The 24,489-nt window shown below is 51.0% G+C and overlaps 7 protein-coding genes across 9 annotated transcripts; 3 read left to right on the top strand and 4 right to left on the bottom strand.

Annotated features, from left to right (window-relative positions):
- Positions 1 to 469: 469 nt before the first annotated feature.
- Positions 470 to 2,839, bottom strand: PV05_07249 (uncharacterized protein; the record flags this gene model as incomplete). Its single annotated transcript, XM_013460055.1, has 1 exon — positions 470 to 2,839. One exon carries the CDS (start codon positions 2,837 to 2,839, stop codon positions 614 to 616), a length of 2,226 nt encoding a protein of 741 aa, XP_013315509.1. The 3' UTR covers positions 470 to 613.
- Positions 2,840 to 3,010: 171 nt separating this feature from the next.
- Positions 3,011 to 5,338, bottom strand: PV05_07250. Of its 2 annotated transcripts, none has more exons than XM_013460056.1 (4): positions 5,027 to 5,338; positions 4,290 to 4,641; positions 3,454 to 4,239; positions 3,011 to 3,404 (listed from the first exon to the last, which is right to left on the bottom strand). In XM_013460056.1, exons 2-4 carry the CDS (start codon positions 4,343 to 4,345, stop codon positions 3,215 to 3,217), a joined length of 1,032 nt encoding a protein of 343 aa, XP_013315510.1. In that variant the 5' UTR covers positions 4,346 to 4,641; positions 5,027 to 5,338; the 3' UTR covers positions 3,011 to 3,214. The 2 variants fall into 2 exon arrangements, with proteins under 2 accessions (XP_013315510.1, XP_013315511.1); XM_013460057.1 differs by having other exon boundaries at positions 4,290 to 4,656.
- A 1,214-nt stretch (positions 5,339 to 6,552) lies between these two features.
- Positions 6,553 to 9,136, top strand: PV05_07251 (uncharacterized protein). Its single transcript, XM_013460058.1, has 4 exons — positions 6,553 to 6,944; positions 6,994 to 7,289; positions 7,341 to 8,925; positions 8,978 to 9,136. Exons 1-3 carry the CDS (start codon positions 6,867 to 6,869, stop codon positions 8,659 to 8,661), a joined length of 1,695 nt encoding a protein of 564 aa, XP_013315512.1. The 5' UTR covers positions 6,553 to 6,866; the 3' UTR covers positions 8,662 to 8,925; positions 8,978 to 9,136.
- PV05_07252 (molybdenum cofactor biosynthesis protein A) lies at positions 9,013 to 12,417 on the bottom strand. Its single transcript, XM_013460059.1, has 2 exons — positions 10,874 to 12,417; positions 9,013 to 10,673 (listed from the first exon to the last, which is right to left on the bottom strand). Exons 1-2 carry the CDS (start codon positions 12,222 to 12,224, stop codon positions 9,160 to 9,162), a joined length of 2,865 nt encoding a protein of 954 aa, XP_013315513.1. The 5' UTR covers positions 12,225 to 12,417; the 3' UTR covers positions 9,013 to 9,159.
- Positions 12,418 to 13,563: 1,146 nt separating this feature from the next.
- Positions 13,564 to 15,742, top strand: PV05_07253 (uncharacterized protein). Its single transcript, XM_013460060.1, has 2 exons — positions 13,564 to 14,777; positions 14,833 to 15,742. The coding sequence occupies exons 1-2, from the start codon at positions 13,865 to 13,867 to the stop codon at positions 15,624 to 15,626; spliced, it is 1,707 nt and encodes a 568-aa protein (XP_013315514.1). The 5' UTR covers positions 13,564 to 13,864; the 3' UTR covers positions 15,627 to 15,742.
- Positions 15,743 to 15,929: 187 nt separating this feature from the next.
- Positions 15,930 to 20,120, top strand: PV05_07254. 2 transcript variants are annotated; one of them, XM_013460061.1, is made up of 2 exons: positions 15,930 to 19,397; positions 19,445 to 20,120. In XM_013460061.1, the coding sequence occupies exons 1-2, from the start codon at positions 16,463 to 16,465 to the stop codon at positions 19,450 to 19,452; spliced, it is 2,943 nt and encodes a 980-aa protein (XP_013315515.1). In that variant the 5' UTR covers positions 15,930 to 16,462; the 3' UTR covers positions 19,453 to 20,120. The 2 variants fall into 2 exon arrangements, with proteins under 2 accessions (XP_013315515.1, XP_013315516.1); XM_013460062.1 differs by having other exon boundaries at positions 15,930 to 20,120.
- Positions 20,121 to 20,296: 176 nt separating this feature from the next.
- Positions 20,297 to 24,383, bottom strand: PV05_07255 (uncharacterized protein). Its single transcript, XM_013460063.1, has 6 exons — positions 24,072 to 24,383; positions 23,959 to 24,017; positions 21,919 to 23,898; positions 21,628 to 21,871; positions 21,469 to 21,577; positions 20,297 to 21,422 (listed from the first exon to the last, which is right to left on the bottom strand). The coding sequence occupies exons 1-6, from the start codon at positions 24,109 to 24,111 to the stop codon at positions 21,239 to 21,241; spliced, it is 2,616 nt and encodes an 871-aa protein (XP_013315517.1). The 5' UTR covers positions 24,112 to 24,383; the 3' UTR covers positions 20,297 to 21,238.
- Between the last annotated feature and the right edge of the window lie 106 nt (positions 24,384 to 24,489).

The raw sequence follows: 24,489 nt of genomic DNA on the forward strand, positions 1-24,489 counted from the left end.
GGGCTTGGAAAGTGGTAGAGACAGACTTAAAATCGAACTTGGTTTAAAAATAAATAGAAGGAAGGCCAATTTAGAATAACACCTACTTTATATCGCCAAGACTATGACCGCCTTTCTCTTAGCTAAATTACTTCACTTATACGTATTTCTACTATACATTAAATCAAGACTTAATATTAAATTTAAGACTTAATATCAAATTAAGAATTAATATTAAATTAAGATATAGTTAATCAAAGAGAATATTATCGATAATAATTTATTTTTCTAGTAATTTATTTTTTAAGGTAATATACCCTTATTATATACGGTCTTTACCTTTCTTAGTAACTTAAAACCCACGCGATCCCGGCGATAGAAAACATAGGAAACTCCGTTGTCGAGGACGGTCACTCCATAGGCATAAGGACACCGAGCAGAGGACGAGTGAATGCATATAGAATGGGCGCCATAGGAGTTACCACCGTTCATTGGCTTTGGCGGTGATGGTTTCCCCGACGTCATTCCGAAGCCTAAAAGCACTCGCAATTATTGTGTCCCAGACGACCGCTGATGCTATATCGTCTATGAATTTTGTGGATCATTCACTTTGCTAATACGAAGCTGTGGACTCTCACGACTCTTCTCGATCCAGTCCCTCGCAATCATCTCCATCATCATCGTTATCATCGAATCCCAGCTCCTCTCCCTCCATCTCATCCTCCAACCCACCTACCAGATATTTCTCGTTTTTACCCTCCGTTCCATCCGCAACCACATTCCCGTCCTGTACTTCACAACCGACGAGCGTCGTCTTGTTTCCGACCTTTGCCTTCTTTCCGACGACCGTATTCGTAAGGACACACTTATCGCCGATTGTCACGCCGTCCATGATCACACATCCCGTTATCCTGCTCCCAGTCCCAATCGCCACGCTCGCCCCAATGACACTGGACTTGATCACGCACTGTGTCGCAATGGTACTGTTACTATCGATCAGCGTGTCCGATCGTGAAATCGTGACCCGCGGCGCAATGGTCGTGGTGGCGTGGACCTTCACCTGGTGCGAGAACGGGGATACGGGTGTCTTGGCGGCAAGGCACTCTTCGATAGATGGCAATTTGGCGAGTGATAGCGAGACAGATAATAATAATGGTGTAGTATCGACTCGTCTCACGAGCGGTGTTTCGGGCGTAGAAGGTAGAATGTACGACAGTATCGGCGGCACCACAGGAACTGAGCTGGCTTCCTCGTAGTCATGGGATCCTTCGACCGGCGAGATGATGCTATCATCCGGATCTGCCTGAACTCTTGAGGCCAGTCTGGCCGTGCGCACAGCCGGCGTCGAGTTTACCTGCGCCTGCGTAGTGATCTGCGTACTGCTTAGCGAAAGCAGATCGATCTCCTCCTCAATCGGTCGCTCATGCTGGGGTATATCATTCCGTTCCGGGTTCGAAGTCTGCGAGAATATCTTCCGTGCGCCAAATCGTGCCCGGTACGCTGGTTTGCGCCACTCCGCTTTTGCCCATGTCCCCACGAGATCTTCGCTGACTGACTCAAAGTCCTCGTTCAATCTGGCGAATTCTTTCGCCCAGTATGGAAGAAAGTAGATATGAGAGTCACGGTATTTGGTCAGACACTTAATGGCGCCGTGCTTGCGCAGCAGAGATTGTCGAATTTTCCAGGACTTGTCCTCCTCACACTGATCCCAGAGTTCGGACATGGGCATGGCCCAGACGAGTTTGCGCAATATACCCTGGCCTTGAGATGATTTGGACAACGATGAAGGGACGTCGTGCTCCGGGTCGAGTTTCGTGGTGCACATGAAGTCGCATTCTTCGTGCTTGACGGATTCTTCACGGTCGAGAGTGTTGTACCATATGCTCAGTCCGCCCCGACGGCCGCGCCGTTCGCCGCCCAATGCAAGGAGCTCGTTGCGCGAAGCTTCGATGTCTTCGTTGCGCCCGATACCGCCAGGACCAGCAAGCCGAGTGAGATACGTTTCGAGGAAGTTTTCTCCAGGGATGGCGCAGATGAGATCGCACGGCAAGAGAACAAAATCGGATTTGATTACTGCTTGGACCTCGGGGAGACGGAGGAGTTCGGCGGTTGGGGTGGTGAATTCGAGATCCTCAGGAGCTAGGAGGTCGGGACTTGGTGATGGGAGAGAGGTGAGGTATGGGTTTTGTGCGAGGGCCGCTGCGATGGGTTCTTTTGATGTTGGTGGAGTAATGAGTGTGATGTCGGTCACACCCATGCGGTAACACCAGTCCAAGACGTACCATACCATAGGACGATTGCCGATTTCGACCAGCGCCTTGGGAAATTCCGAGGGGACACTCGTGAAAGTGCTAAGACCGATGCCCGGACCGCACAGTATCAGCGCCTGGAATCCGGTCTGAGGCATTTTGAGGGGCTTCGAAAGGAGACCTCTCTGGAGAGTTTGAAGGTGAGGTTGGCGCGTTATATGTGTGAATGGTCGTGACTCATGCCGGGTCGGTCGTACTGAGTAGGCGAGATTGCGTAGAGGTGACCGCGTGTGTGTTTCGACTGGATCGGTTACGCTTTCTTCTTGGTCGACACCGAGTGCTCGATACAGAGATGGTGGCGCCGGCTGATAGGGAGGAGTTGATCCAAGGACGCCCTGTCTGCCTCGTACGATGGCTGAAAGACGCAAAAATTGGATACGCGGGTTTAGAGAATGTGGCGACGCACTTTCAGTAGCGCTAACGGTCTCCTGGATCTGTTGAAGCTCTCGAGAGTCGGGATTGATGCCGTCAACGTCACCAAGTAGACTGATAGTATTTTCTGCTTCAGATGAGAAGCGAGTCTGCATGTAGATGAAGGATTTTGTTCCCATCGTGACAGCGATGGCGACGTCTGACAGAGGTTGATGTAAGTCTTGGCATTTCAGTTCGGCTGGGATGAAGTCCGGCTGATCTACCGAGTGACATTCTTTGATGGGAATGTGCACTCTTGGAACACGACAACGGTAGGGAAGCTGGTCACTACATGTCTATTGTGGTCATTATCATTGTCATTGCTTTTGGTGAGTCCATCCTTGCTAAGTTGGTTCAATTTCTACGTGGCACGAGCGACAATGCTGTTTCACTGGAGCAAACGCGCTTTGACAATGGCACCAGTTATCTTTCAAAGCTCCATGGCCAATCATAACTGTTGCGTAAGACTTGCTGGATGGACAAGCAAAAGAATGCCTCATTCGTCTACACGGACGCTAAGCTGCCTGAGCCTGCTCACCATCATTCAGGTGTTCACCAATGCCGTTCTCGATAGACTTGTCCTTCTCCCAGCTGCGATCTAAGACGCCGTTGAGTGCATCCTGGAAGATGTGACAATTGTAGTCAATAAGGCCCTTCTTGTCCTTTGCCTCATCGTTCTTGATGACTGTAACCAGGCAGAGATATCTAGCATAGGGTCAGTACGGTGGACACTGGCTAGGATGCTTTTTCTCACCTATTCATCTCCTTGAGGTAGATCATTGTCCCATCATGAATGGTTACTGATGATTCAGCCTCCTGCATTTGCTCTCCCAGCACCTTGTTATGAATGCGCTCATAACCATAGATGTCCGTGATGTCCACAATGACATCGATGTAGTCCGAGCACATTTCATACACCTCCATATCGATTGGTCGGGTATCGCTAGCAACGTAGATTTTTGTGAGAATGTCGAAAAGGTATGCCTTGGCCATTCCGCAGTTGTTGACTAAGATGTTGAGCAGGTTCTCTAGAGTGTCAAGCTGGGGGATCAATTTTTGAATGACTTTACTGAAGGCTTCGAAGATGGAATGGTCGTAGATGGATGTCAAGTGATACGTGATGTTCGGATTGATGTACCCAGCATCGCTGAGGTCGTCACTGACTCGTTGTACAATGTCTTGGTAGATGTCCGAGCGCAGCTCCTCATTGAGACTATCAATTTTGTGGACGAAAACCTCAACATTGATGTGAGGGAAGGTGCTTTGAAGGTTCAGGATTGTTGTGGTCAATCGATTCAATGAATCAGTGTAGTCATCTTGTGCGTCAATAACCCACACAAGAGCTCCAATCTCGGAAAAGATCTCGGTGGTGTCGAATGTGGGGTCGAAATAGTCGAGCTGTCCAGGAAAATCCCAAACCTGAAAGTCCATGAACGATCTTACCGAGTCTTTCTGTATTCGGGTGGTGGATTCGAGGAATAAAGTCTCTTGAGGGGGCATTTTATGAAACACGACACTAGTTATTGATGACTTGCCGCTCCTATAGATTGTCAGCCTTCTTCGGCTTAAGAGACGCATTCATCGACTAACCGACGCTGGCCCATCAGCAGCAGGCGGGGCTTGTTCTGCCGAAGCTTCTTGTCCATTGCCAGCGAGCTCCGTCAATTCGGAGTGCGATGGTGCAGGCGTAGCTCCCGAGGTCTTTGGAGTTTTTGGCGTCTCAGGACGCTTGATCGACAAGAGCTGCAAGGCTCGAGCCGGGGGAGATCCAGGAGGTGTAGTGGTGGCGGCGGTGGTGGTCGTAAGGTTTTGAAGAGCTGAAGCCGGGGGAGAGCCAAGAGGAGTGGTGGTAGTAGGGGTCTGAAGAGCTGAACCCGAAGCAGAAGGATGAGGGGACGTGGTCGAAGCTTGAGTGTTCAACGCCGGCTCTGCATGGCGAGTTCTAGAATGGGCAGGTCTGTCAGAATCTACCATTAGCATCTGGTGGCTGAACATACGGCCCAGGATGCAACGCTCGATGCTCACGAGCATCAATCTCGCTATCGGTCGAGCTTCGGGGAAGGCTCGAGGACCTGGCGCCATTGATATATAACGGCATTTTGATGACCTCGAAGAGTTGAAGATGGCAATGGTGATGGTGATGGGGCTGGTTAAGTGTGTACAGCAACGAAAATGAAGAGAGGAGAACAAAGACAGAAAGCGCGTTTTCATCTTCCCACAGCCCATGCCATGGAGTCGCGGCGATGTTTTGTTGACGCACCTCCACGACATGATCGCAGAACACCTCCCTGCCGCATCCAGAGAACAATGAAACAGGAGCAACTCACATCACGTAGCCCGATCTACCATCTGGTATGTGTTTAAAACCTCCCCTTCACCTAGGGCACATCATGCGCTGTACTGAAATGCACTGCTGAACAGGATCTCGCCTTGTGTAGCTTCGACAGGATGCGACTGAAGCTGAAAACGGCAAAACAATGCCCTCACAAGCGACGGTGCTCTGGCAGACTGCCCAAGAGCAATCGCTAGATATTCCTGATCTGCACTCTGGGGAGTCTGACAGTCTGACAGGGACAAATGATTGCCAGGGCGAATTGCGGTATGTTGCTGTTGTTTCACAATCTGTCGCTAGATACCAGAGGTCTGATGTAGTAGTGGCTTGAGATTAGGAGTTTTGTTCTTCCGCTCCGAAACACTGGTCTACGGCGGTACATACGGCATGACAAACAATTTGCTACGGTGGCACATGGTCTATACAAATGCCACCATGACAGTCGCCATAATCTGGAGCGACAAAGAAAGAATGTATATCAACTGGCTGTATTCCGTGGGTGAGAGAGTTCTGCTGTTGCCGTCATTGAGCAGGACGTACACCGTGAGTACAAAGGCATGAAACATGCTGCAATATCTGGCGGTCACTATCAAGACTTAGGCTGGCTGAAGAACATATATTTGCGGGCTGTATTCAACTGCCTAGAGGTATCTACTATTCCAATCGATGTAAGTGGCAGCCACTCCAGCTGTAATAGTCGGATCCCGGGGCATCATCATACGGGCTGTATTCTATAAATTGAAAGCTCTGCCATTCCAGTCAATGCTATGGAAGTGCCCCTCCTGTCAGATTTTTGCAGTGGTCTTTTGGGTGAACCTCAGATGGAGATGGAATGCCAGCACCCGTGGAATTGATCAGGGACGGATACAACGAGAAGGCTGGTTCAATGCCGTCAGCACTAAGCAGGGAATGTTAAGGTATGAAGATCTTAGGGGGAGTTCCTGAATAATCTAGTCTAGGACAATAGATATTACAGAATCCATCCAGCAGGAGCCCTGTTACGCTTTATCAGCCTGACGACATGAAGCCTTATGGATGAAACTCGGCCAGTTCTTCGAGCACCGGATTGCATGGCCGCGAGTATCACAGTACGTACGAGAGACGCTGGATGAGCATGAAGAGCCAGAATTAATAATGAGGCAATGTAGGTGGAGTGGTGGACCTCCGATTGCTGAGTTGTGTTCCGCGGCGCTGCTTTTGTCTTTTTTTGTTATTCTGATCCGCCTCGCCGCCAACTCCGGACGGCGATTAGATCATTTCTTATCCGTATCACTATTTACCAAATTCAACAAGTTTTTTCTCTCTCCCTGTTACATCCCGTGCCAGAGAATCAACCATGACTGCGCAATGACCGCCTTTTTCGGCTCCAGCCAGCCTGAACTATGCATTACGAATTCGCGATACTGATCAGTCTTGGGGCATTCCCAATTGGCTCCACCTCCCGGACTGTCCTCGTGTTTTCCTCTCATGGTCCTCAATCCCGACGTGCTTGGCTTCAAGCTGAATCACATTCTCGCTTACCTCTCTTGTCTCGCTGGCTCCATCCGCCCTCCATCGCATTTCCGTTGTCCTCAAACACAAGTCGGAACCCATGTGACTCTATCGGGTCTGACATAATGTTGCCTCTGTCGCCGCTGACCGCGCTGGGTCCACATTCCTTATGTCTGGCTGCGTGCTGCTAACGTCGTTCCCTAGCTTGACCCCTACCAGGATATATGAAATGTTGACTTCACGCAGTTCCCGGGTCGCTACCGTGGTCCTCTGACTCAATAGAAACGCCGAAGCATCTCTCCTTGAGAGAGTGTTGTGCTCCCTCATCCTTCCCATAACCCGCAATGGATATACCCCCGTTGGCGCAGCCTTGCCCGCTGTTGAGTCTTCCTGATGAGCTGAGACTCCATATTGTCAGCTATGTGAGAGCCCCTACTTCTCGATTGCAGAAGTCACTTGCTTATAGTTTAGCTTGACAAACGGAGAGATCTATTCAACCTCTCCAGAGCATGCCGCGTCCTCGAGGATGCGACCATGGCCCGTCTCTACCATAGTGTCGATCTCGACCTACCACAATCAAAAGCCTTAAAGACTATTCTTCGAGCACCGGTAATTGAATCTGTCCGAGATCTCACGGTAAGACATGGAAGGACGAATAGGAGGAACTCGGTGTACAATCGCAGGACGAAGTCCGACGCAGTCTCAGTGGAAGTGCATGTGAACGAAATACTCAACACTATACCCAAGGGACGCTTGATCAGATTTGGGTATGTGCCAAGTACGATTCATACATTCAGGGATGACATTGACGTTTGTAGATTGCTTCATCAGAGCCCACTGAGCCCGCAAGCCCTTAGCCTACTCACACAGCGCCATAAAAACACCATCCGGCACCTAAGTTTCTGTGAAGTCACTTCCTGGCAGGAGGAAACAGCCCTCGTGCCTGCCAACCTATCCAGCCTCGAGAGCCGAACGGTCAACGAAGGAGATGGAGTAGAAAAGATCATCTCTGCAAACAGAAACAGTCTGCAAAGATTACACTTGGGACAAGAGAGACATCTAATTGAACAATACCACCGGACAAGGGTTGGCTTCTTTGACCAAATCCCGCGGCCTTCAGATACCTTCTTCGCCACGGCTTTCGCGCTAGAAAGCATGCCACAGCTCCGCGAACTGTCACTCTGCGGGCTTGACCTCACATCTCTTCGACCAGCCTCGATCCAGCAGGCCCTGTTCCTTTGTCAACTCGAGCGCCTATCTCTCGAATCCTGCCCCGGCACTGCCGAACTTCTCGAATCTATAGCTGGCACATTCCACTGGTCGACGTACGCTCCTGACGCCCCTCAAAGTCCTCGCATAATTCCGTCGCTCAAGCACTTCCTCCTGCGGCACGAGAACCCAACCAACGCTCTCAAAGATGCCGTGATCCGCTTCCTCACTTCCTTCACTGGCCTGCGCGGTTTATCGCTGCTGTTCGAAAACGCCGCAATCCTCGAACGCCCCTCGACCCTTATTGCAGAACACGGTCCAACCCTACACACTCTCGTTCTTGAATCGCGCCTCCAACCCCGCGAGCATCTCAGCCTAGACACCTCTCGGCCCTTTGGCGTCGGCGGGTACAGTTCCGATCTGTGGGTCGACACAATCGACGACATCTCGCGGCTGTGCCCTAAGCTCGAATCTCTGGGCATGGGCTTTCCCTGGAACGACGAGATGGTCCGCTTGCGAAAAACGGCACTTCCTGCCCTGGCGAATCTCAAGACCATACATATCCGCAATTTCCCCGAGAACCAAGTGTTCAGCCAAATGGGCGACTACAGTATAAAGGAGTACGCGACCAAGTTTATAGAGTGGGCTTTCCCAGCGCTCCTAGGCGGTCAGAAACCCAGTCTCGAACAACTCGCAATCGGGCCCACGGTGTACGCGAGTCGATGGACGATGCTGCCCGCAACAAGCGCGAACGGCGCGAGAAACCAAGTACCCGAGTTTTTGAGAACGCATCATTTCTGTCTCGACTGGGCCAAGACACGATTCGGCCTGTGGAGTGCCCTTATCACGCCTGTGTCGGAGAAGTTCATGGAAGAGTTGGCTGGAGAGAAGCCGCTTCGAGGCGTGTTTGAGCAGGTCTGGTTGAGATGAAGCTCTTCTTTTCCATCATTCAATATTTGCGGGCATTTCTTTCTCTGTGGTTAGCTTGCCATCTACTGTCCCATCTCGGGTATTACTGCAGATTCGGAGTAACTTGAGTGCGACAGATGGTGATGGACTTGCACTGTTGCATCTGGCGTCGCGGCGTACCTATGGTTTGGTTTGCCCATGATACCCTCAAGCATAGATATAGTTTATGTCAAATGACATGGATTTGGGAAAACAAGTGTGATACCACTCTGTTCGCGTCAGTCCGTGAGTTGAATTGAAGCTCCATCCATCTGCTCTGGTTCTTAACTATCGAAAGGTGCTGGTATGAGGGATGTACGTTCTTGATTTGCTGGCTTTACTCCGGCGCATTTCTTCCGGGACCGATTCACGGGTCGATGGCAGCAAAAGGCATACTATCTACACTATATCACAAGCCTCCTATTAACTTGAACCTCTTAGGAAAGGCGATTGCGATCCAAAGATTTGTTATATTAATCTTCACTCCACTGCCTGACCCTTCTCTGCTGGAACGGTCTCTGTCCCTTGGTCGGGCTCCTCTATTCGATCCGCAGGTGGAAATCGGTTTCCTATCACTTGGCCCAGGCGCTGTCTCCTGGTATCCAGGAAGTCATCACCACTAACCCTACCACTTCTGGCGACTTGCTGAGATGGCGGACTGTTTCTTGGGGGCGTTAGAGCCTCGCCAGCCGCGTTCTGGTTTCCCTCGGGCACGATCTCTTTGCGCTCCCCACTGGAATCGCCGTTAACCGAATTCGAGTCTGAGGCGGAATCCTCCTGTCCCGAAGGAAGCCGTCCCTCGCCGTCCTCAGCAACCTCAGTCTGTGCCCCTCGCATCCGGACCTTGACTTTTCTGAATTTGATGTCCTTTTCCTGTTGTTCCAAAGCCTCCAACTTCTCCTTGTCCTGGTCTTTCACAATGGCATTGGTCTTGTCGTCCCACACCCAGTCTCCCGACTTGCCGCCACTCTTGGCGACCACACGAGTGGCCGTCAGTACCATGGCTTTGTCGACCCCTTTGAGCATGTCGTACATGGTAAGGCCGGCCACGGACGCGCTGGTTATGGCTTCCATCTCCACGCCCGTTTTGCCCTCACACTGCACGGTGGCCGTGATGACGACGCCACCAAACATCTTGGCTTTCTGATTCAGACCGAGTGATGACTTGTTGAAGGGTACGGGTAAGTTCCCATTTATAAAAGGCTCCAGCCTTACAGACACTCCCGTAATGCTCAGGCCTGGGTGTGCAAGCGGGATCAGATCGGCCGTCTTTTTGGCGGCCTGAATCCCGGCTATACGAGCCACAGAAAGAGCGTCACCCTTGCGGAGGCGTGCTGCAAGTAATGCATTATAGGTCTGACTGTTAGAAAAGAGTAGCACAGCCGTTGCTGTGGCAGATCGTGTTGTCGGCACTTTACCGGCAATCGAAACCATGTGCGCTTCACCACTAGAGTTGAGGTGGTTGAGCGCTGGAGGTGGTTCGGAGGAGTCAGAAGACGAGGAGGAGCTCTGCCGTACACTTCCTTCAGAAGCTGGCCTTCTTGTGCGGTCCACCCGCCATCGCGTGATTTGCCGTGTGAGAAATTGGGAGTACCTGGCGAGAGCAATGGTTCTATCCCTGGCAGGCCGTCTCTGCTGCTCAAGGCGCTTTCTGCTGTCGGCCCAAGTGCTAGTTGCAAATCCAGGAATGTTCTCTGACGTTTCCGATGGGATGTATCGAAAACCCTCCCGCGTGTGCACATATCGGTATGTGTTGAGCCTTAATCGAGCTTGTGACGCTGCCGATTGACTATAAGCTCGACGGGTGACAGCTGGATCGGGCGCCGAGCAGAAGGATATGTGTCGCCGTTGTGACCAGGATGTGTGTGGCGCTGAAGTTGGTAGTATGTGCAGAGGAATGAAGGAAAGCTGGTTCCCTCCGACAGGAACCATGGGTCGGGAGATTGACTGTAGCCGTGGCAAGGTTGGTGTGGAAGATCTGGGAGGCGAGTCATCTACAAAGCATGAAAGTCAGCATGACCACTGACAAGACAAGCAATGAGAAAAACATATCCAAGGGCAGTGTATGTTCAGACATGGAATGTGGTCTATGTTCATTATAGAAATAGTCATGTCTTGCAACATAAATGAGCTTTATATCGCCAGAAATGCATGAACACCTGGGATTAGGACAAGATTGTCATGGCTTACCCACCGATGAGGATCATTGGTCTGTTTTTCATGTTTTCCAGCTCGCCCATGCCGGCATGCTTCTCCTTCTTTCGCTTGACGGCCATGCCGATAACGTCGAGTAGTTTAGCTTCCTTTTCGGAGACTCCTAACTCACCAGTGCTATCTGGTACGCCTTGCCGTCGGCTCATCTCGAGATGTCGGATGGCTTCCATGGCTTCGGCGTCAATAGGCTTTCCGTTGTTGGATTCTCTAAGAATGTCGCGCAGAGAAACTTCGGCATTTCCAAATAGGCAGACCTTCAGATTGCCATCGCCTGTGATTCGAAGTCTGTTGCAGGTACCACAAAAATTGTGAGTCATGCTAGTGATGAACCCGATGCGGCCGGCAAAGCCAGGGACTTTGTAGGTCTTGCTGGTATCGTTCTTGTGGCCCTCGACTTTTTGTACGTCGGGATATTTTTGTCGGATAAGCGCAAGCATTTCGTCAAAGCTGATCATTTTCTTCTCTGACCACTTGTTCCCGTCAAAGGGCATGTACTCAATAAATCGCACTTCAATATCTTGTTCTCGACCAAGTTCGACAAATGGCAGAATTTCACTTTCATTCAATCCACGCATGACCACGCAATTGATTTTCAGCTTGATTTTGGCGCCCAACTTATTCATCTCCAGAATGCGGTTGATTGATTTCATAACAGCATCGTGTCCATTCCTGCGGGTCATTATGGTAAACTGGTAAGGATCGAGGGTATCCAAGCTCAAATTAACACCAGTCAAGCCGGACTCGACCATGGAATCAAGCTTGCGATGAAGAGATATTCCATTTGTGGTGATACACAACTCTTTAAGGCCGTTTCTCCTCAGGTTACCGATCTGCTGCATCAAACCCACAATGTCTTTTCGTACAGTAGGTTCGCCGCCTGTCAACCGAATTTTGTCGACGCCCTGATTGACGAACAACTCAGCAAGATAGACAATTTCTGGTGTTGTCAACAACTGCGCCGATGGCGACAGTTGCACGCCCTCTTCGGGCATACAATATAGGCAACGTAAATTGCATCGTTCGGTGACAGAAATACGCAGGTAATTGTGCTCCCGGGAATAGTTGTCCGTCAAGAAGGAAGAGAAGGGACGTGGTTCGTGTTCCTCTCGCAGTTTGTCTAATCGGCGCCGCTCAGGTCGAGATTGCAAGACCGGCTGCACAGTATGCGCTTGCCATTGGGGAGTCTCGGATTCAGCTGATTGAGGTTGGGCGGCCGCTGCGGTGGACAAGGAACGTTGGGGATATCGAAGCGGTTTGGTGTGGCGAAAGGATTGTGGCCTCGTCTGCCGCAAAGCTGTTGCCATCATTTGCTTGAATGCGGCCTCGGCCATGGTGAACGAGAGGAACAATCTCTGATGACTCCTGACATTGGGGAAAGAGCTAAAGGAAGGACTATATCGTCATTATGAGTACAGAATCGGCCCGGGGCCTGGGATAAAAGATGAGGCACGCGCGGAGAAGACAAGCAAATTGTCCACACGGATCGCTGGGCCGAAGAGTTGCAACAAATGTAGGATTAGTCACAATCTCACTGCCGTTGTGAGCTTTTCGGTGTGGGAGAAGCGAAAGAACGGAGATGAACGATGTTCAACGCCACATCCGTGGCGGTGCAGAGTTGTGGCGCTCGACTTGATCACGTGATCGGGGGGTTTTCAGGCCGACTTTCTGGCATCCACACCCACAACTCACGCTACGGACGAGATTACGAGTCCTTTTCTTCCACTCAAAAAAAAAAAACCCCCCCCGTAGAATGAAAAGGTCAATGCGCAGGGCAGTACACTGTAATATATGACTGTGTACAACACCCTCGGCGACGATTCCATATGTGGTATTTCCGTGGTTGAGTAAACGTCAGCTCAAAGGTTGAATTTTCTATTCTTGCAACTCGTCAGAGAGAGATACATGGTGGTCGACCTGTCCACAGATGCTTCCTATACGCGTACTTCGTACCAACCGGAAGGCTGCTTACTGGTCGCTAGATACAGAGTACCGTGTATACAATAGGTGATAGGGGCGTCGCTCTTCACGTGCTTCTCAGCTTCATGGCAGCGTGAATCGTCTCCATGAAGCGCGGGTCTGTTTCAGGTTCCGTGCTCCCAGTGTTTCGGAGCACGGTGCTTGTTATGCCTGAAGATTGTACCGGGAAAGGGTAATGTGCTTACCGATGTCTGACAAGCAATGTTCCGGCTTCTGTCGTAGAAACTTGCTCGAAGGCTCGCTTGAATCACTTCGTCTGTCAAATCAAAAAATCTCCATCTGACAGCGTTCGGCAGTTGACGAAACAAGTCACATTGATTAGACTTTCCAGACTTGACCTTTACTGGTATCTGCACCGGCCAGCGGTTGTTGAGGCCTTTAGGTAGCCAGAGGACGAGATAGCTGATGCGAATTCTCGGCTTGAAGAACAAAGGGTTACTTACAAGTATGAAGGAGCGAGTGGCATAAAACATAAGACTGCCAATATGTCGGTGTACTTGGCGAGTGTCTCTGGATTCGTGAATCAACTGGACCAAGAAGCGGTGGCTTGGTGGGTGACGGCGCAATGCAGTAGCCGATGTTCCGGGGAGTTCTGTCAACTTTGTACAGGCGTGGACCGGTCAGAACCAGTCGTGTGGTGACATGTGGGCCTGGGTCAAGACACAGCCTCAGTGCCTCTCCTTGCGGCTTTACCGGCTCACCCTTTCACTTCCAAGTCCTATGCTCGATTGCCAACTTCTCACCCCTTTCTGCTATCTTTCCTTCTTACAATCCTCCTTCAAACCCGTTATACCGTCTTCACGCCCTCGCTATATCCTTGACGGATACGACAAAGCGGAATTATATCGACTTTGAACGACTTGGGACGACAGTGAATCATTGACCATACTCCTGCGTTGAGAGTTCTATTTTAGGCAACACTCAGAACGCGCAGGCATCAAGGCCCACGCACCGTTATCAGCATCACCACTGTCGTTCTACAACACCATCAACCATGAACCATCTCAACACCAACTTCGATCCTGACTCCTTCCTCAACCTTGATCATGACTTTACTCCCTCCTCGACTCCGAGCGCCAGATCTGTACCCATGTTGACACCTCAATCCTCCACCATCCCAAACTCGGCAACCACTTTTGCCTCAACCTCCAATTCTCAATCCTTCCCAGCGCCCAGTTTCCAGTATGATGCGTATCATCAACAGACGGGTATTCCAATTGGGGCACTAGCAAGCACCTTCAATATCAACAGGGCAAGTGGACTACATTACAACGAATCGACCGGAGGGTTTGTGATGCCTACCGAGACCTTGAACATGCCTCTGAGCAATTTGGACGAGTTCGATTTCAGCCAGAATCCTTCGGACATGGACTTCGAGTCAGACTCTCCCAACGACCTTCCAACCATGTTCTATCCCGATCGATCCTCAAATCAGGCTCAATTTATCAGCCCAAACACCTTGGTTGCCCCCAACAACAACGGCGCTGCCCCTATGCAACGTATCTATCCTGGTATGCACAGCCAGCAGGCCGCCCAGGCAAGGGCTCACCAGGCTCAGAAGCAAGAACAGATGGCAAGACAACAGCAACAGCAACGACCCGCAGGCCAGAAGCCGCTTCCTGGCCCTTCGCCTACAAAGTCTCAACCAGCCAAGGATCCTCTTGTCGAAGAGAGCATATCCAAGGTTTTGAACCGTATGAGACATGCCAGCGTCGTGTCAACGTCGCCTGATGAAACCACCCCTGGTGCTGGCGTGTCGAACATGCCTAGGATCAAGAAGGATGAGGACGACATGGACGAGGATGAACGACTCTTGGCCAGTGAAGAAGGAAAGAAGTTGTCCAGCAAAGAACGACGTCAGCTCAGAAACAAGGTATCTGCTCGTGCATTTCGCTCTCGCAGAAAAGGTAAGATTTCAACCTCGACTCCATTTAACCACTCCGTACTGACTTTCTCTTACAGAATACATCACCCAATTGGAAGGCGAGGTCGCTGTCAAGGTACAAGAAGCAACGGACCTCCGTAACCAGAACCAACAGCTTCGGGAGGAGAACAGTCGTCTTACAGATCTCACCCGCATGCTACTATCATCTCAAGCCTTTTCCGGCTTCTTGCAAGAGCTGAGCCACTCGGGCATGTCAGCACCAAACGTTTTGAGCGAGTCCAAGCAACTGAAGGCTACTCAGAGCCATCCTCAGCCCGTTCAGAAGGACGCTGCTGGACATAATGCCACCCACCAAACGCATGTCCAGCAACCTCAGATTGGCATGGCATTGATTCCCGAAACTCCTATGGACTTCTCCACATTTCAGCCCTCGAATGCCTGGATGACCGCGCTTCCTACCAATGACTTCCAAGTCTACTCGGTCAGCGAGCTACCAGAAGCTCCTGTTCTTGACCTGGAAGCCTTGTCTGGAAAATCAAACCCGGCTGTGAGCAAGTCGAAGTCTGTCAAGGACGCTCCCAGGCTCGCACAAAGGCCTAGATCGTCGATGGAGGCGGTCGACAAGACTCAGACCAACCAAGTCGATGAGTCAGTCACCCTAGATCGTGACGCCTTTGCCTTATATTTCGAATCCTCCTCTGCATCTGCCTGCGAAGAGTCTTGTACGATTGACGACTCGACATTACTTGCCAAGGAGCAGCCTCTCTCAGACGATCTGAAACTGGACAGATTCAAGAAGGTGTGCGCTGAGCTGGATGAGGCCTGCCAAAGGCTTGCTGGTTTTGTTCCGAGTTTGGAGTGGGAGCGTTGAACAAGTCAGTGTTTAGAATTGGAACGAGGTTTACTGGCCATTGGGCCCATACTTTCTGCTTTGGGTTTCTTGGGTCTGCACATAGTTTACGAAATTCTTCATGATCTCCCACGAAATGATTTTCCTCCGCCCTGTTTCGTGACTAGCCATGTTCAATGCAAATGGCCAAATAGCAAGGCGTTCTCATGGTCCTCACACAGTAGATCGGGCGACAGCGAGTCAATGTGCAGTTTGATTGGCGGAGTAAGACATGGAGTGGTGGCTGACGCATTCATACACTTCTTCTGCGCAGCGCAACTTCTTTTTGAACTTTCATCGCCAATAATAATAATCGAGTCACATCGTCCCACGCTCATTCTGGTACAGTTCCTTCACGGGCCTGACTTGTACTTGGTCGGCAGTACATACCTTGTTTTATGTCCGCTTCTCATCGTCACTCGTTCTAGAAAAGTATCGCCCTGGCTCCCTCCACTTCCGCTTTTGTCTGTCGACAGACATTCTCTACTCAGCAACTTCTTGCCCGATGCTCGAATGCCACTCCTCTTTCATGCCAGCCATTCCTGATTCCAAGCCTTGAGAACCTCTCGATCGTCAGACGTCGCCAATTACATACAGCTCAATTACAGAGACAGACGTTCTGCACCCACCTTTTGGCTCGACTTGACTCGCCCAAAGTGCACTGTGTTGCTAGGAATGTTTGCACCCTAAGAAAAGGACCCAAAGAACGTCACGTACGAAGGTTGCACAGTTCAGGACAGCTGTTTGCTAGAAGTCGTGTGGAGAGAGTGCCATTGACATCAAAACAACGCATTTCGTTGCGAAGGCAGGCTGCGCGGATGGAGCACCAGAAGCAGGGACTCAAGTCTGTCGGAGTACGGACAAACTTCCACTTCCAGTTCATCACTACTCCTACTTCAGATACGCCTGGCACCAGTCTGATACTGCACTTTGACAACAAGAGATACATTTTTGGAGAACTCTGCGAGGGCACCCAGCGGGCAAGCATACAACGCGGGATTGGCTTGCGGAAAGTCCGAGGGCTGTTCCTCGCAGGGAAAACAGAATGGAACAACGGAGGGTTGATCGGTATGATCCTTACTATGGCCGACGTACAGCAAGGCGAAGTTGAGCCCAACGGTGCGGATAGTAGACGGCCAAGGCTCCATATCTACGGAGGACCGAAACAACTTCATTCTCTTGCTTGCGCTCGGCGGTTTGTGTTCCGCACAGGAATGCCTTTGTCAGTTCATGAATTCGACGCAGACAAACATCGGGTCCCGGAACAGATATATAAAGATGACAATATCAGCGTATGGGGGATTGCGGCAAGGCCGGCAGCATCAGAGTCTACAGAGTCAGAGGATACTGAATTTGGTGACTCCGACACTACATCTGAAGTGAAGGGAGAGGTCGACAACTCCCGAATAGACGTCGAACAAGGCCTGCGAAGTCACATCGTAAACAACATGTTTGATTCCGACTGGAAGAGAGACCGCCTTGTCCAGTGCAGACTCAAGGATATCAAATTACCCGCGCTCGTATGGGTAAGAGATCCAACGACAAAAAATTTGACACCCTACACCTGCCACGACGAGAACAACCTTGGCGGGCTGACTCTGGAGACGGATGTGTTAGTGAGGATGCCTTGGCCTGCGTCCACGGTCGAAAGACTTCCCAAAGTGTCAGGCCTTCCAGGTAATGTCTCTATGTCTTACGTTATCAAGGGTCATGCTCAGCGAGGGGCCTTCGATCCTGTCATGGCAAAAAGCTTGGGTCTAAAGCCTGGCCCGGCTTTTTCGAACCTAGTCGCGGGCAAAAGTGTCCAAAACGACGAAGGACGTACAATTACTCCTGACATGGTCCTCAAACCAAGCCGGCCGGGAAGAGGAGTGGCAATTTTTGACGTCCCATCAGCTTCCCATCTTCTCGACCTTGAGCAACAGCTGGGTGACCTCGAAGGCCAACTTTTCGAAGGAGTTGAGGCTGCTGTTTGGATAACTCAAGGCACCTTACCTCACGATGAGCGGTTCCAGAACCTGCTCCGCAAGCTCAAGCAGATCAAGCATGTCATTTCACATCCAGACATCTGTAATGATTATATTTCCCAGGACTCGAGTGCTATCTCGTCAATGCGGTTATCCAACATTGCTTCGGAGTTCTTCCTCGTCCCTCGATATAACAACTCGAATGGTTACAATCCTATCATTCAATCGAAGGCCAACGATTTCCAAAACTTAAATGAGGTCCTCGGCGTCAACGACCCCAACGTTGAAGTCGTCGCTGCAAGAAGAGGACTAAAAATCCATATTGAACCACATTTTGTGCTTGATGAAAGCGAGGTACCCCCTAACCTAGACTTGGCAACATTGAGCATGCCTACAGACCCAAGGGTCAAGGAACATCTACCGGACGATATGTCACCATATCGCAGGTCTTCAACCACTTTCTCGAAAATGTTGGCAGAACCGGAAGTTGTCACGCTCGGCACAGGCTCCGCTGCCCCCTCTAAATACCGTAATGTCTCTGCTGTTCTTTTACGCATGCCCGATGCATTGGGCAATTATCTCTTTGACTGCGGAGAAGGGACGCTGGGTCAGTTGAAACGACTTTATACCGCTGAAGAGTTGGACGAGATACTGTTCAATCTCAAGGGCGTCTGGATATCCCATCTGCACGCAGACCATCATCTGGGCACCGTCACAATCCTCCAAGCTGCCATGTCGGCTCGAAAACGGTTGTCCGGGCCAGAGAGGCCTCCGCCCGATCCTCCCTGTTTGATATCCGAAGTCAACATGATTGATTACATGAACGACTATCAGTCTGTACTTGGGCTATGCACAGAGTCGCTCTGCACTCCAATCGCCTGTCACTGGACGGAGGGAATGTCGCTTCGAGGAGAGCCGTTTGATTTCAGTCAGACAAATATCCCGATAAAGGAGCTGCGAACTGTAAAAGTCAGCCACTGCCACGGCGCGCAAGCCATTTCCGTCACGTTCACCAATGGATTCAAGTTCTCCTACAGTGGCGACTGCAGACCCAACGAGCTCTTCTGCAAGACCGGCGTCGATTCAGATGTGCTTGTGCACGAAGCCACGTTCGACGATGGTCTCGAAGGCGACGCCAGGGCCAAAAAGCACTGCACGACTGGTGAAGCCGTCGGCGTTGCTCTGGGCATGAAGGCTAAGAACTTGATTCTCACTCATTTCAGCCAGAGATACCAGAAGATACCAGTGCTGAGCAGCGTTAAGATGCCAGAACATGTATCTGAAGCAGAACTGCTAGACGACGACGATGCTGAGATGACCACCACGGGCCCTGCGCTTGGCGCGCATGACGCAGAATGCAAACCGTCTCAGACGTCCGATGCTACTGCGTGGACTGACCAAGACACGACGCGCAATCTCAACATCGGGGTTGCATTTGACTTGATGAGAGTCAAAATCTCGCAGATAGCGTCGATGAAAAGGCTGTTTCCTGCCATCTCGAAGATGTTCCAGGTCGAGGAAGAGAAGCGCGAGAGAGAGCGACAGGAGATTGCTGCTGGGCTACGGGCGGAAGAAGAACGCAAGATGGCTGACAAGCTCGCAAGGCAGGAGGCGAATAGGAGGAAGTGTGCACAGGGTCAGGCGAAACAGAAACAGGCGAAGAAGCAGAAGGGGAACAAGAGGAAATTGGAAACGGAGAAGGAGAAACAAGATGCCAGTAATGGCAGCATTGCCGGCACTGAGGCTATGGTGACTCAAGCCGGAGCAGAAGCAGAAGCACACGCTGGTGAGAGAATTGTCGCAAGTGCAAGTGTGAATGCTAAGTGTGCTCAGAACGGTGACGCTGAGACTCATGGCAATGGCCTCGGTCGAGAGGCAGCCAACTCCGTCAACAGTGCAACACGTCTGCAGACTTCCGATGTGCCGGGCCCGATTGGAACACCAGTGTGCACAGACAAAGCTGCCGAACATGCTGAATCGACCACCAGTCCAGCGAAAAGGCGTAAGCTGGATATGGAGTCTGAATAGACCTGGGCTGCGCTCATGTTGGAACTACATACCTAGGTACTGTAGCTCTGACAGGGCATGGCTGGGAGTGCCGAACACTCGCCGCACCCCGAGCTGCGCTGCGCAGCACACCGGCCATGATGGATGGAAACAAGCATTCAATGGCGGAGCTGCCGTGATCATCGGCAACAAGTATATAGCTTTCGACAAAGCAGCAAGACCACGTCAAGATTGTCGTCCGCCTCCAGCGTTCGCGGCTTGCTTTTCGGCTTGACCAGTAGCACATGGCAGTCAAGGTCAACAGGAAGAATCAACAACCGTCTGGCGTGCGGCGTGTAGAAAACCACTTGCGAGTGAATGCACGGTACGCGACCGAAATCTGCCGATCGAGGTGTGAATGAGATAGACTCGTATCTAGACAACTTGACGACCGGGCCGCATGAACCTCAGGTCGTCTCATCATCTCGACTTAGTGACTCTTCAATGGAAACTTTGACGCGCCCAATAGACGTCGACATCTTTCTGATCTTTTTGATGGACCTTGATGATTACCAGGTAGCTAGACCAATTCTTCGAGTCTGCAAGTCAAGTCCTGACGGCGTGCAGAGGTACAGTATTATCCGGGGGGAAGCTAAAGTAGAATTCCTTCCAAGTCTCTGGCTACTGGAGGAGAAGTCATACACTTGATGGGGCGCATTCTTATTTAATCTGTCTGCCCTCTGCGACTATCTACCTTTACCGAAGGCAATCCTGCAGTGCAGTGAAGCCGCCAAATAAGAGGACTATAAAGCACACTCTAACAAGATTCTAAAGTGTCTTTCAAAGAATGCCATGCCTGTTGCGAAACGATAAAGGGGGTGAACCTGAAGGAAGGGAAGGGCGGGGTCCGAAGACAGAAGGGGGCGAAGGGGGTATCATCGTGCTGTCTGGGTGTCTGTGTTTATCTCCGAACCGTTGCGCCATTATTATCATTCAGCCTTGCCAAAACTCCTGCACAACTTTCCACACCGCATCCATGCGTCTTAGACAGTCCCAGACTACTAGACCGCGAAGTCTTTTTCGACCACACCATGGCGCGCTCTCGTCTTGGTTCTGTGTGCTGATGCTGGGCCTGACGAGAGTAGCGACTCCGTGTCCTCATCGATCCTTGGTTCGCTCAACCAATTCTGGACCCGATGGGCGCCCAATTCGCAATCGATGCGTTGACGATGTCGTTCGAATTGGGAGTTGTAATCGAATGGCGGCGGAAGAGGTGAAGGTTCCGGACTAAGGAGGGGACCACTAAGACGTGACGGGAGGTGTTGAGGCAGTTGCAGTAGATTCAAGGGCTGAACGCTTTCCTGGCCATGTTCAAAGGATGGTCGCTTGTCCACATGACCATTTGTTCCGTACCGTGGGGGGTCTGGTTCGTCATCATATTTCGGCGGTTCCACTATGGTGTCGGCTTCTGATGAGAAATGACCTTTTCACGGACGGTGATCAGCGCTCTGACAGGGGGCTGAAAGGTGCTGTGCTGGGCTGGGCGATGGGCTGGTGTTGGGCAAGGATGGTTATAGGGCGGCGGAGGTCGATGCCGGGGAGGCGGATAGTCATATTCGGGGCTAGAGATAGTTCTCGACATCAAGTCATGACGGTACCTTGATGTTGAGTTTGTCGTTTGACCTGTTCTCTTGCCCAACGTGCTGCATTGATGGTTCGCTGTGAGAAGTCGCGGCTAGCTCGAGTTTCTTTGATGAGTTTCGTCACCCATTCTTGTCGGTAGTAGTTGGACAATGACCCATCTGGGAACACTTCACTAAGATCGCTGGATATCGTTAGCTGTATGCAACATCAGAGGAAAAAGCACCTACGCAATGATGCCCATGCAAGCTCTTAGAAGGCCTTCGTTGCGGTTCACGTCCTGGGACACAGTCTGCAGGAATTCAAAGATTGGTGGAACATAGTTCTGAAGAATTTGCGCTTTCAAACCTGTCAGCAGGTGCCCATGATGTGGTCGTTTGATCATTTACCTTTCGGGGTGCCCTTGAAAGCTAGAATCAATCCCGACCAGGCATCAGCAATACCTGATCGAAGGGAGACAATGTAGTCGAGCATATCAAACGACACATCGTTTGCCACAGACACGTTGTTGGCTTGTTGAAGGACTTGTGCAACCACCGTGATGTAGGTCTCGAAATGTTCGCCAATGCTGGTAGCGACGTCACCAAATGTTTCGAGGATGGGCGGTTTGAGCTGGTTGGCGAGCTTGTCGGACTATATCAAGTCAGTCAAGATACACATGGAACATGAAGCGTACATACCCTAAGATTGTTCAGGAGGTAGTTCATAAATGTGTCGCAATATGGTTGAGCCTTATCTTCCAAAGCACGGACGATATCGCTGACGAGGCCAATAGCCAAAGAGCACATGTCGGGCGCGTCCTGGTTGCCCAAAGCATTATACAGATATGGGACAAATGAGTCCATATACTTGAGGAAATCCCCTGCCAAAGCATTGGCCAGTCCGCTAACAATTTGGAAGATGACCTCGGGAACAGCAGTCTGGCCTGTAACGTTGAGAATTTCCAAACAGGTCTGCATCACTCGATCGGCCTGCGGAGCAATGTTTTGCTCAAGTCTCTGAACAATGGCAAGCAATACACTGCTCAAGCTGACTTGCAACTCTTCGAGGGTGATCTTGTCGTCGATGCTGACAATTTGTTTCTGCATAGGAATCGTGCTCTCGAGGCGTTGAATAATGACGCTTGACAATTCAGCCACTATCTGCAAACTGTCATGCGCGGCATTCGTCACAAAGCCAGCGAGGACTTCATACGCGGCTGTTCGAAGTTGGTTGTTGGCGCCATCTTTCTCGGTAACTGCCAGAAGTGAAGTGATACTGTCCTGGAAATGTGGTGTCAGAGCATTTGCAGCTGCACCGTCCTCACCGACAAATCTTTCCGTCAGGTTCAAGAGAGCCAAGCAGCATGACGCGGCAATCTTTGGATTAGCCATCAAACCATTGAAGAGAGCCGACATAAGAGGTTGAAGGTGTGTTGACGGGTCAATGCAATCCGAGCAATAGTCACAGATTCTGCTCAGGGCATATGCTGCAGAATCTTGTACTTGGATGACAGGGTCTTGCATCATGCCGATCAAGACCGGTAGTGCCTGCTTCACAAGAGGATCGAGAGTCTTGATGTCCGGACCGTCCATGATTGCTCCAAAGGACGAGACGGCGGCATCTCGCTTCGTCCAGTCTTCGCTGCGCAAGTTTCCTTCCACAAATGCAAGGACAGCTGGCACAATCTCACCGCCAATGGTCTGAGCGTAAAGCTGCAGACACTGATAAGCGGCACGGGCGGTGTTGTACTCATCGTCGGCGTCATCCTCCGAGACCTTTGTCATCAATTGAAGCAGGACGGGAACGACCTCTCGGGCCGCAACTCTGGCAAAGTGGAAGTACGGACGCAGCTCGGTCGAGCCTTCTTGTTGTGCCTGTGTATTGTCGTCTTCGATGCTGATTTCCTCCTCGCAGACAGTGCACCAGAACTCGATGGCCAATTTTGCAACATCCTCCTCATCGTTCTTCATGCCTGCAATGGTCAAGCCGAACAAGGCCTTCTCCATGTAAAACCTCATTTTGTCGTAGTAGATGCCCATGATGCGGTTGAGACACCCAAAGGCAGCCGCTTGCACTCTCGTGTCTTCTGACTGTGTGGCCTCGCACACGACCTGCATGATGTAGTTTCGTTCGCCCTCATTCTCAAAGTTGCTGCGGATGAACTCGGTAGCGTCACTGAGAGCCGATAAGGCAGAAAGCCGAACGTCTTGGTTGACCTCTTCCTTTCTCGCACCCTGAACGACTGCCGTGAGGATGGCATTGGAGTAGCCCACCAGGGATTCCCGGAGCTCAAGATCGTCAGACTCGCAGATAAATCCAATACAAGTGAGACTAGATTGCTTCAACTTGTCCTCGCCGGCACCGACATTGTGGACCAAGGCAGGCATCAAGTCAGGCCACTCATTGCGGGGGAGCTCAATGGCAGCAATGGTTGCGATAAGCTGGGCAGAAGAAAGGGCAGCCTGCGGCGTAGCGTTCAGTGTCTTGAGTGCCAGCTCTTTGACCTGTCTCTTGATCTGTGGATCGACGCCCTGCAACCATCTTGCTTGTACTTCTCTTAATCGAGTGATGTCACGGTAAGAAAAGGCGTTTTTCAGGGCGAGACCAGCAGCCTGTCGGACTGAGGCGCTAGCTTGGTCGTTTGCGAGTTCTCGGGAGAGGATGGAAAGGTATTCGGACTGAAAAATGGGCACGATTAGCGAATTGACAGGTTGTTGGATGTAGAGGCTGAGACGTACAAAATTTCCCTCGCGGGCTTGTCTGAGCTGTTCTTCAGCATTGCCCCGGATCGCCGCATCTGATGGATATTAGTGGACAATTGGATAATCTGAAGAGGGTGTTTTGTACATACCCGGAGAAAAGGTGCTTTCTAGAACTTGGTTGACGTCCATGGCTGCTGAGTCGATCAGCGGTCAGGAAGGGAGAAAGTGGTCAAAATGCCGCGGAAAGGCTGCACTTTGTCGGGTTTTGATGAGGAAGAATGGTGTTCAGATGGTAGAAAAGGTAAAAAGCAGCGCAGGTCTAGAGTCAAGGAAAGAACGACCGGCAGGATCGAGATAGAAGGTGAGAAAGAAAGGTCGGTCGAGTGAAGAGTTGAGAAAGGACTGCAATTGCAGTTTGTGGTGGTGTTTTGCAGAATTGGGATTGATGTGGGATGTTGATACTTTACGGGCCTGGCCGCCTGCGACCTGGCAGTCTCCAGTCTCCAGTAAGCAGTCTCCAGTGCCTGACCGGTACTATTTAACCAGTACTTTAGCTTAACCAGAAAC

This window comes from Exophiala xenobiotica (genome assembly GCF_000835505.1).
Source record: "Exophiala xenobiotica strain CBS 118157 unplaced genomic scaffold supercont1.4, whole genome shotgun sequence".
Classification (NCBI taxonomy): domain Eukaryota; kingdom Fungi; phylum Ascomycota; class Eurotiomycetes; order Chaetothyriales; family Herpotrichiellaceae; genus Exophiala; species Exophiala xenobiotica.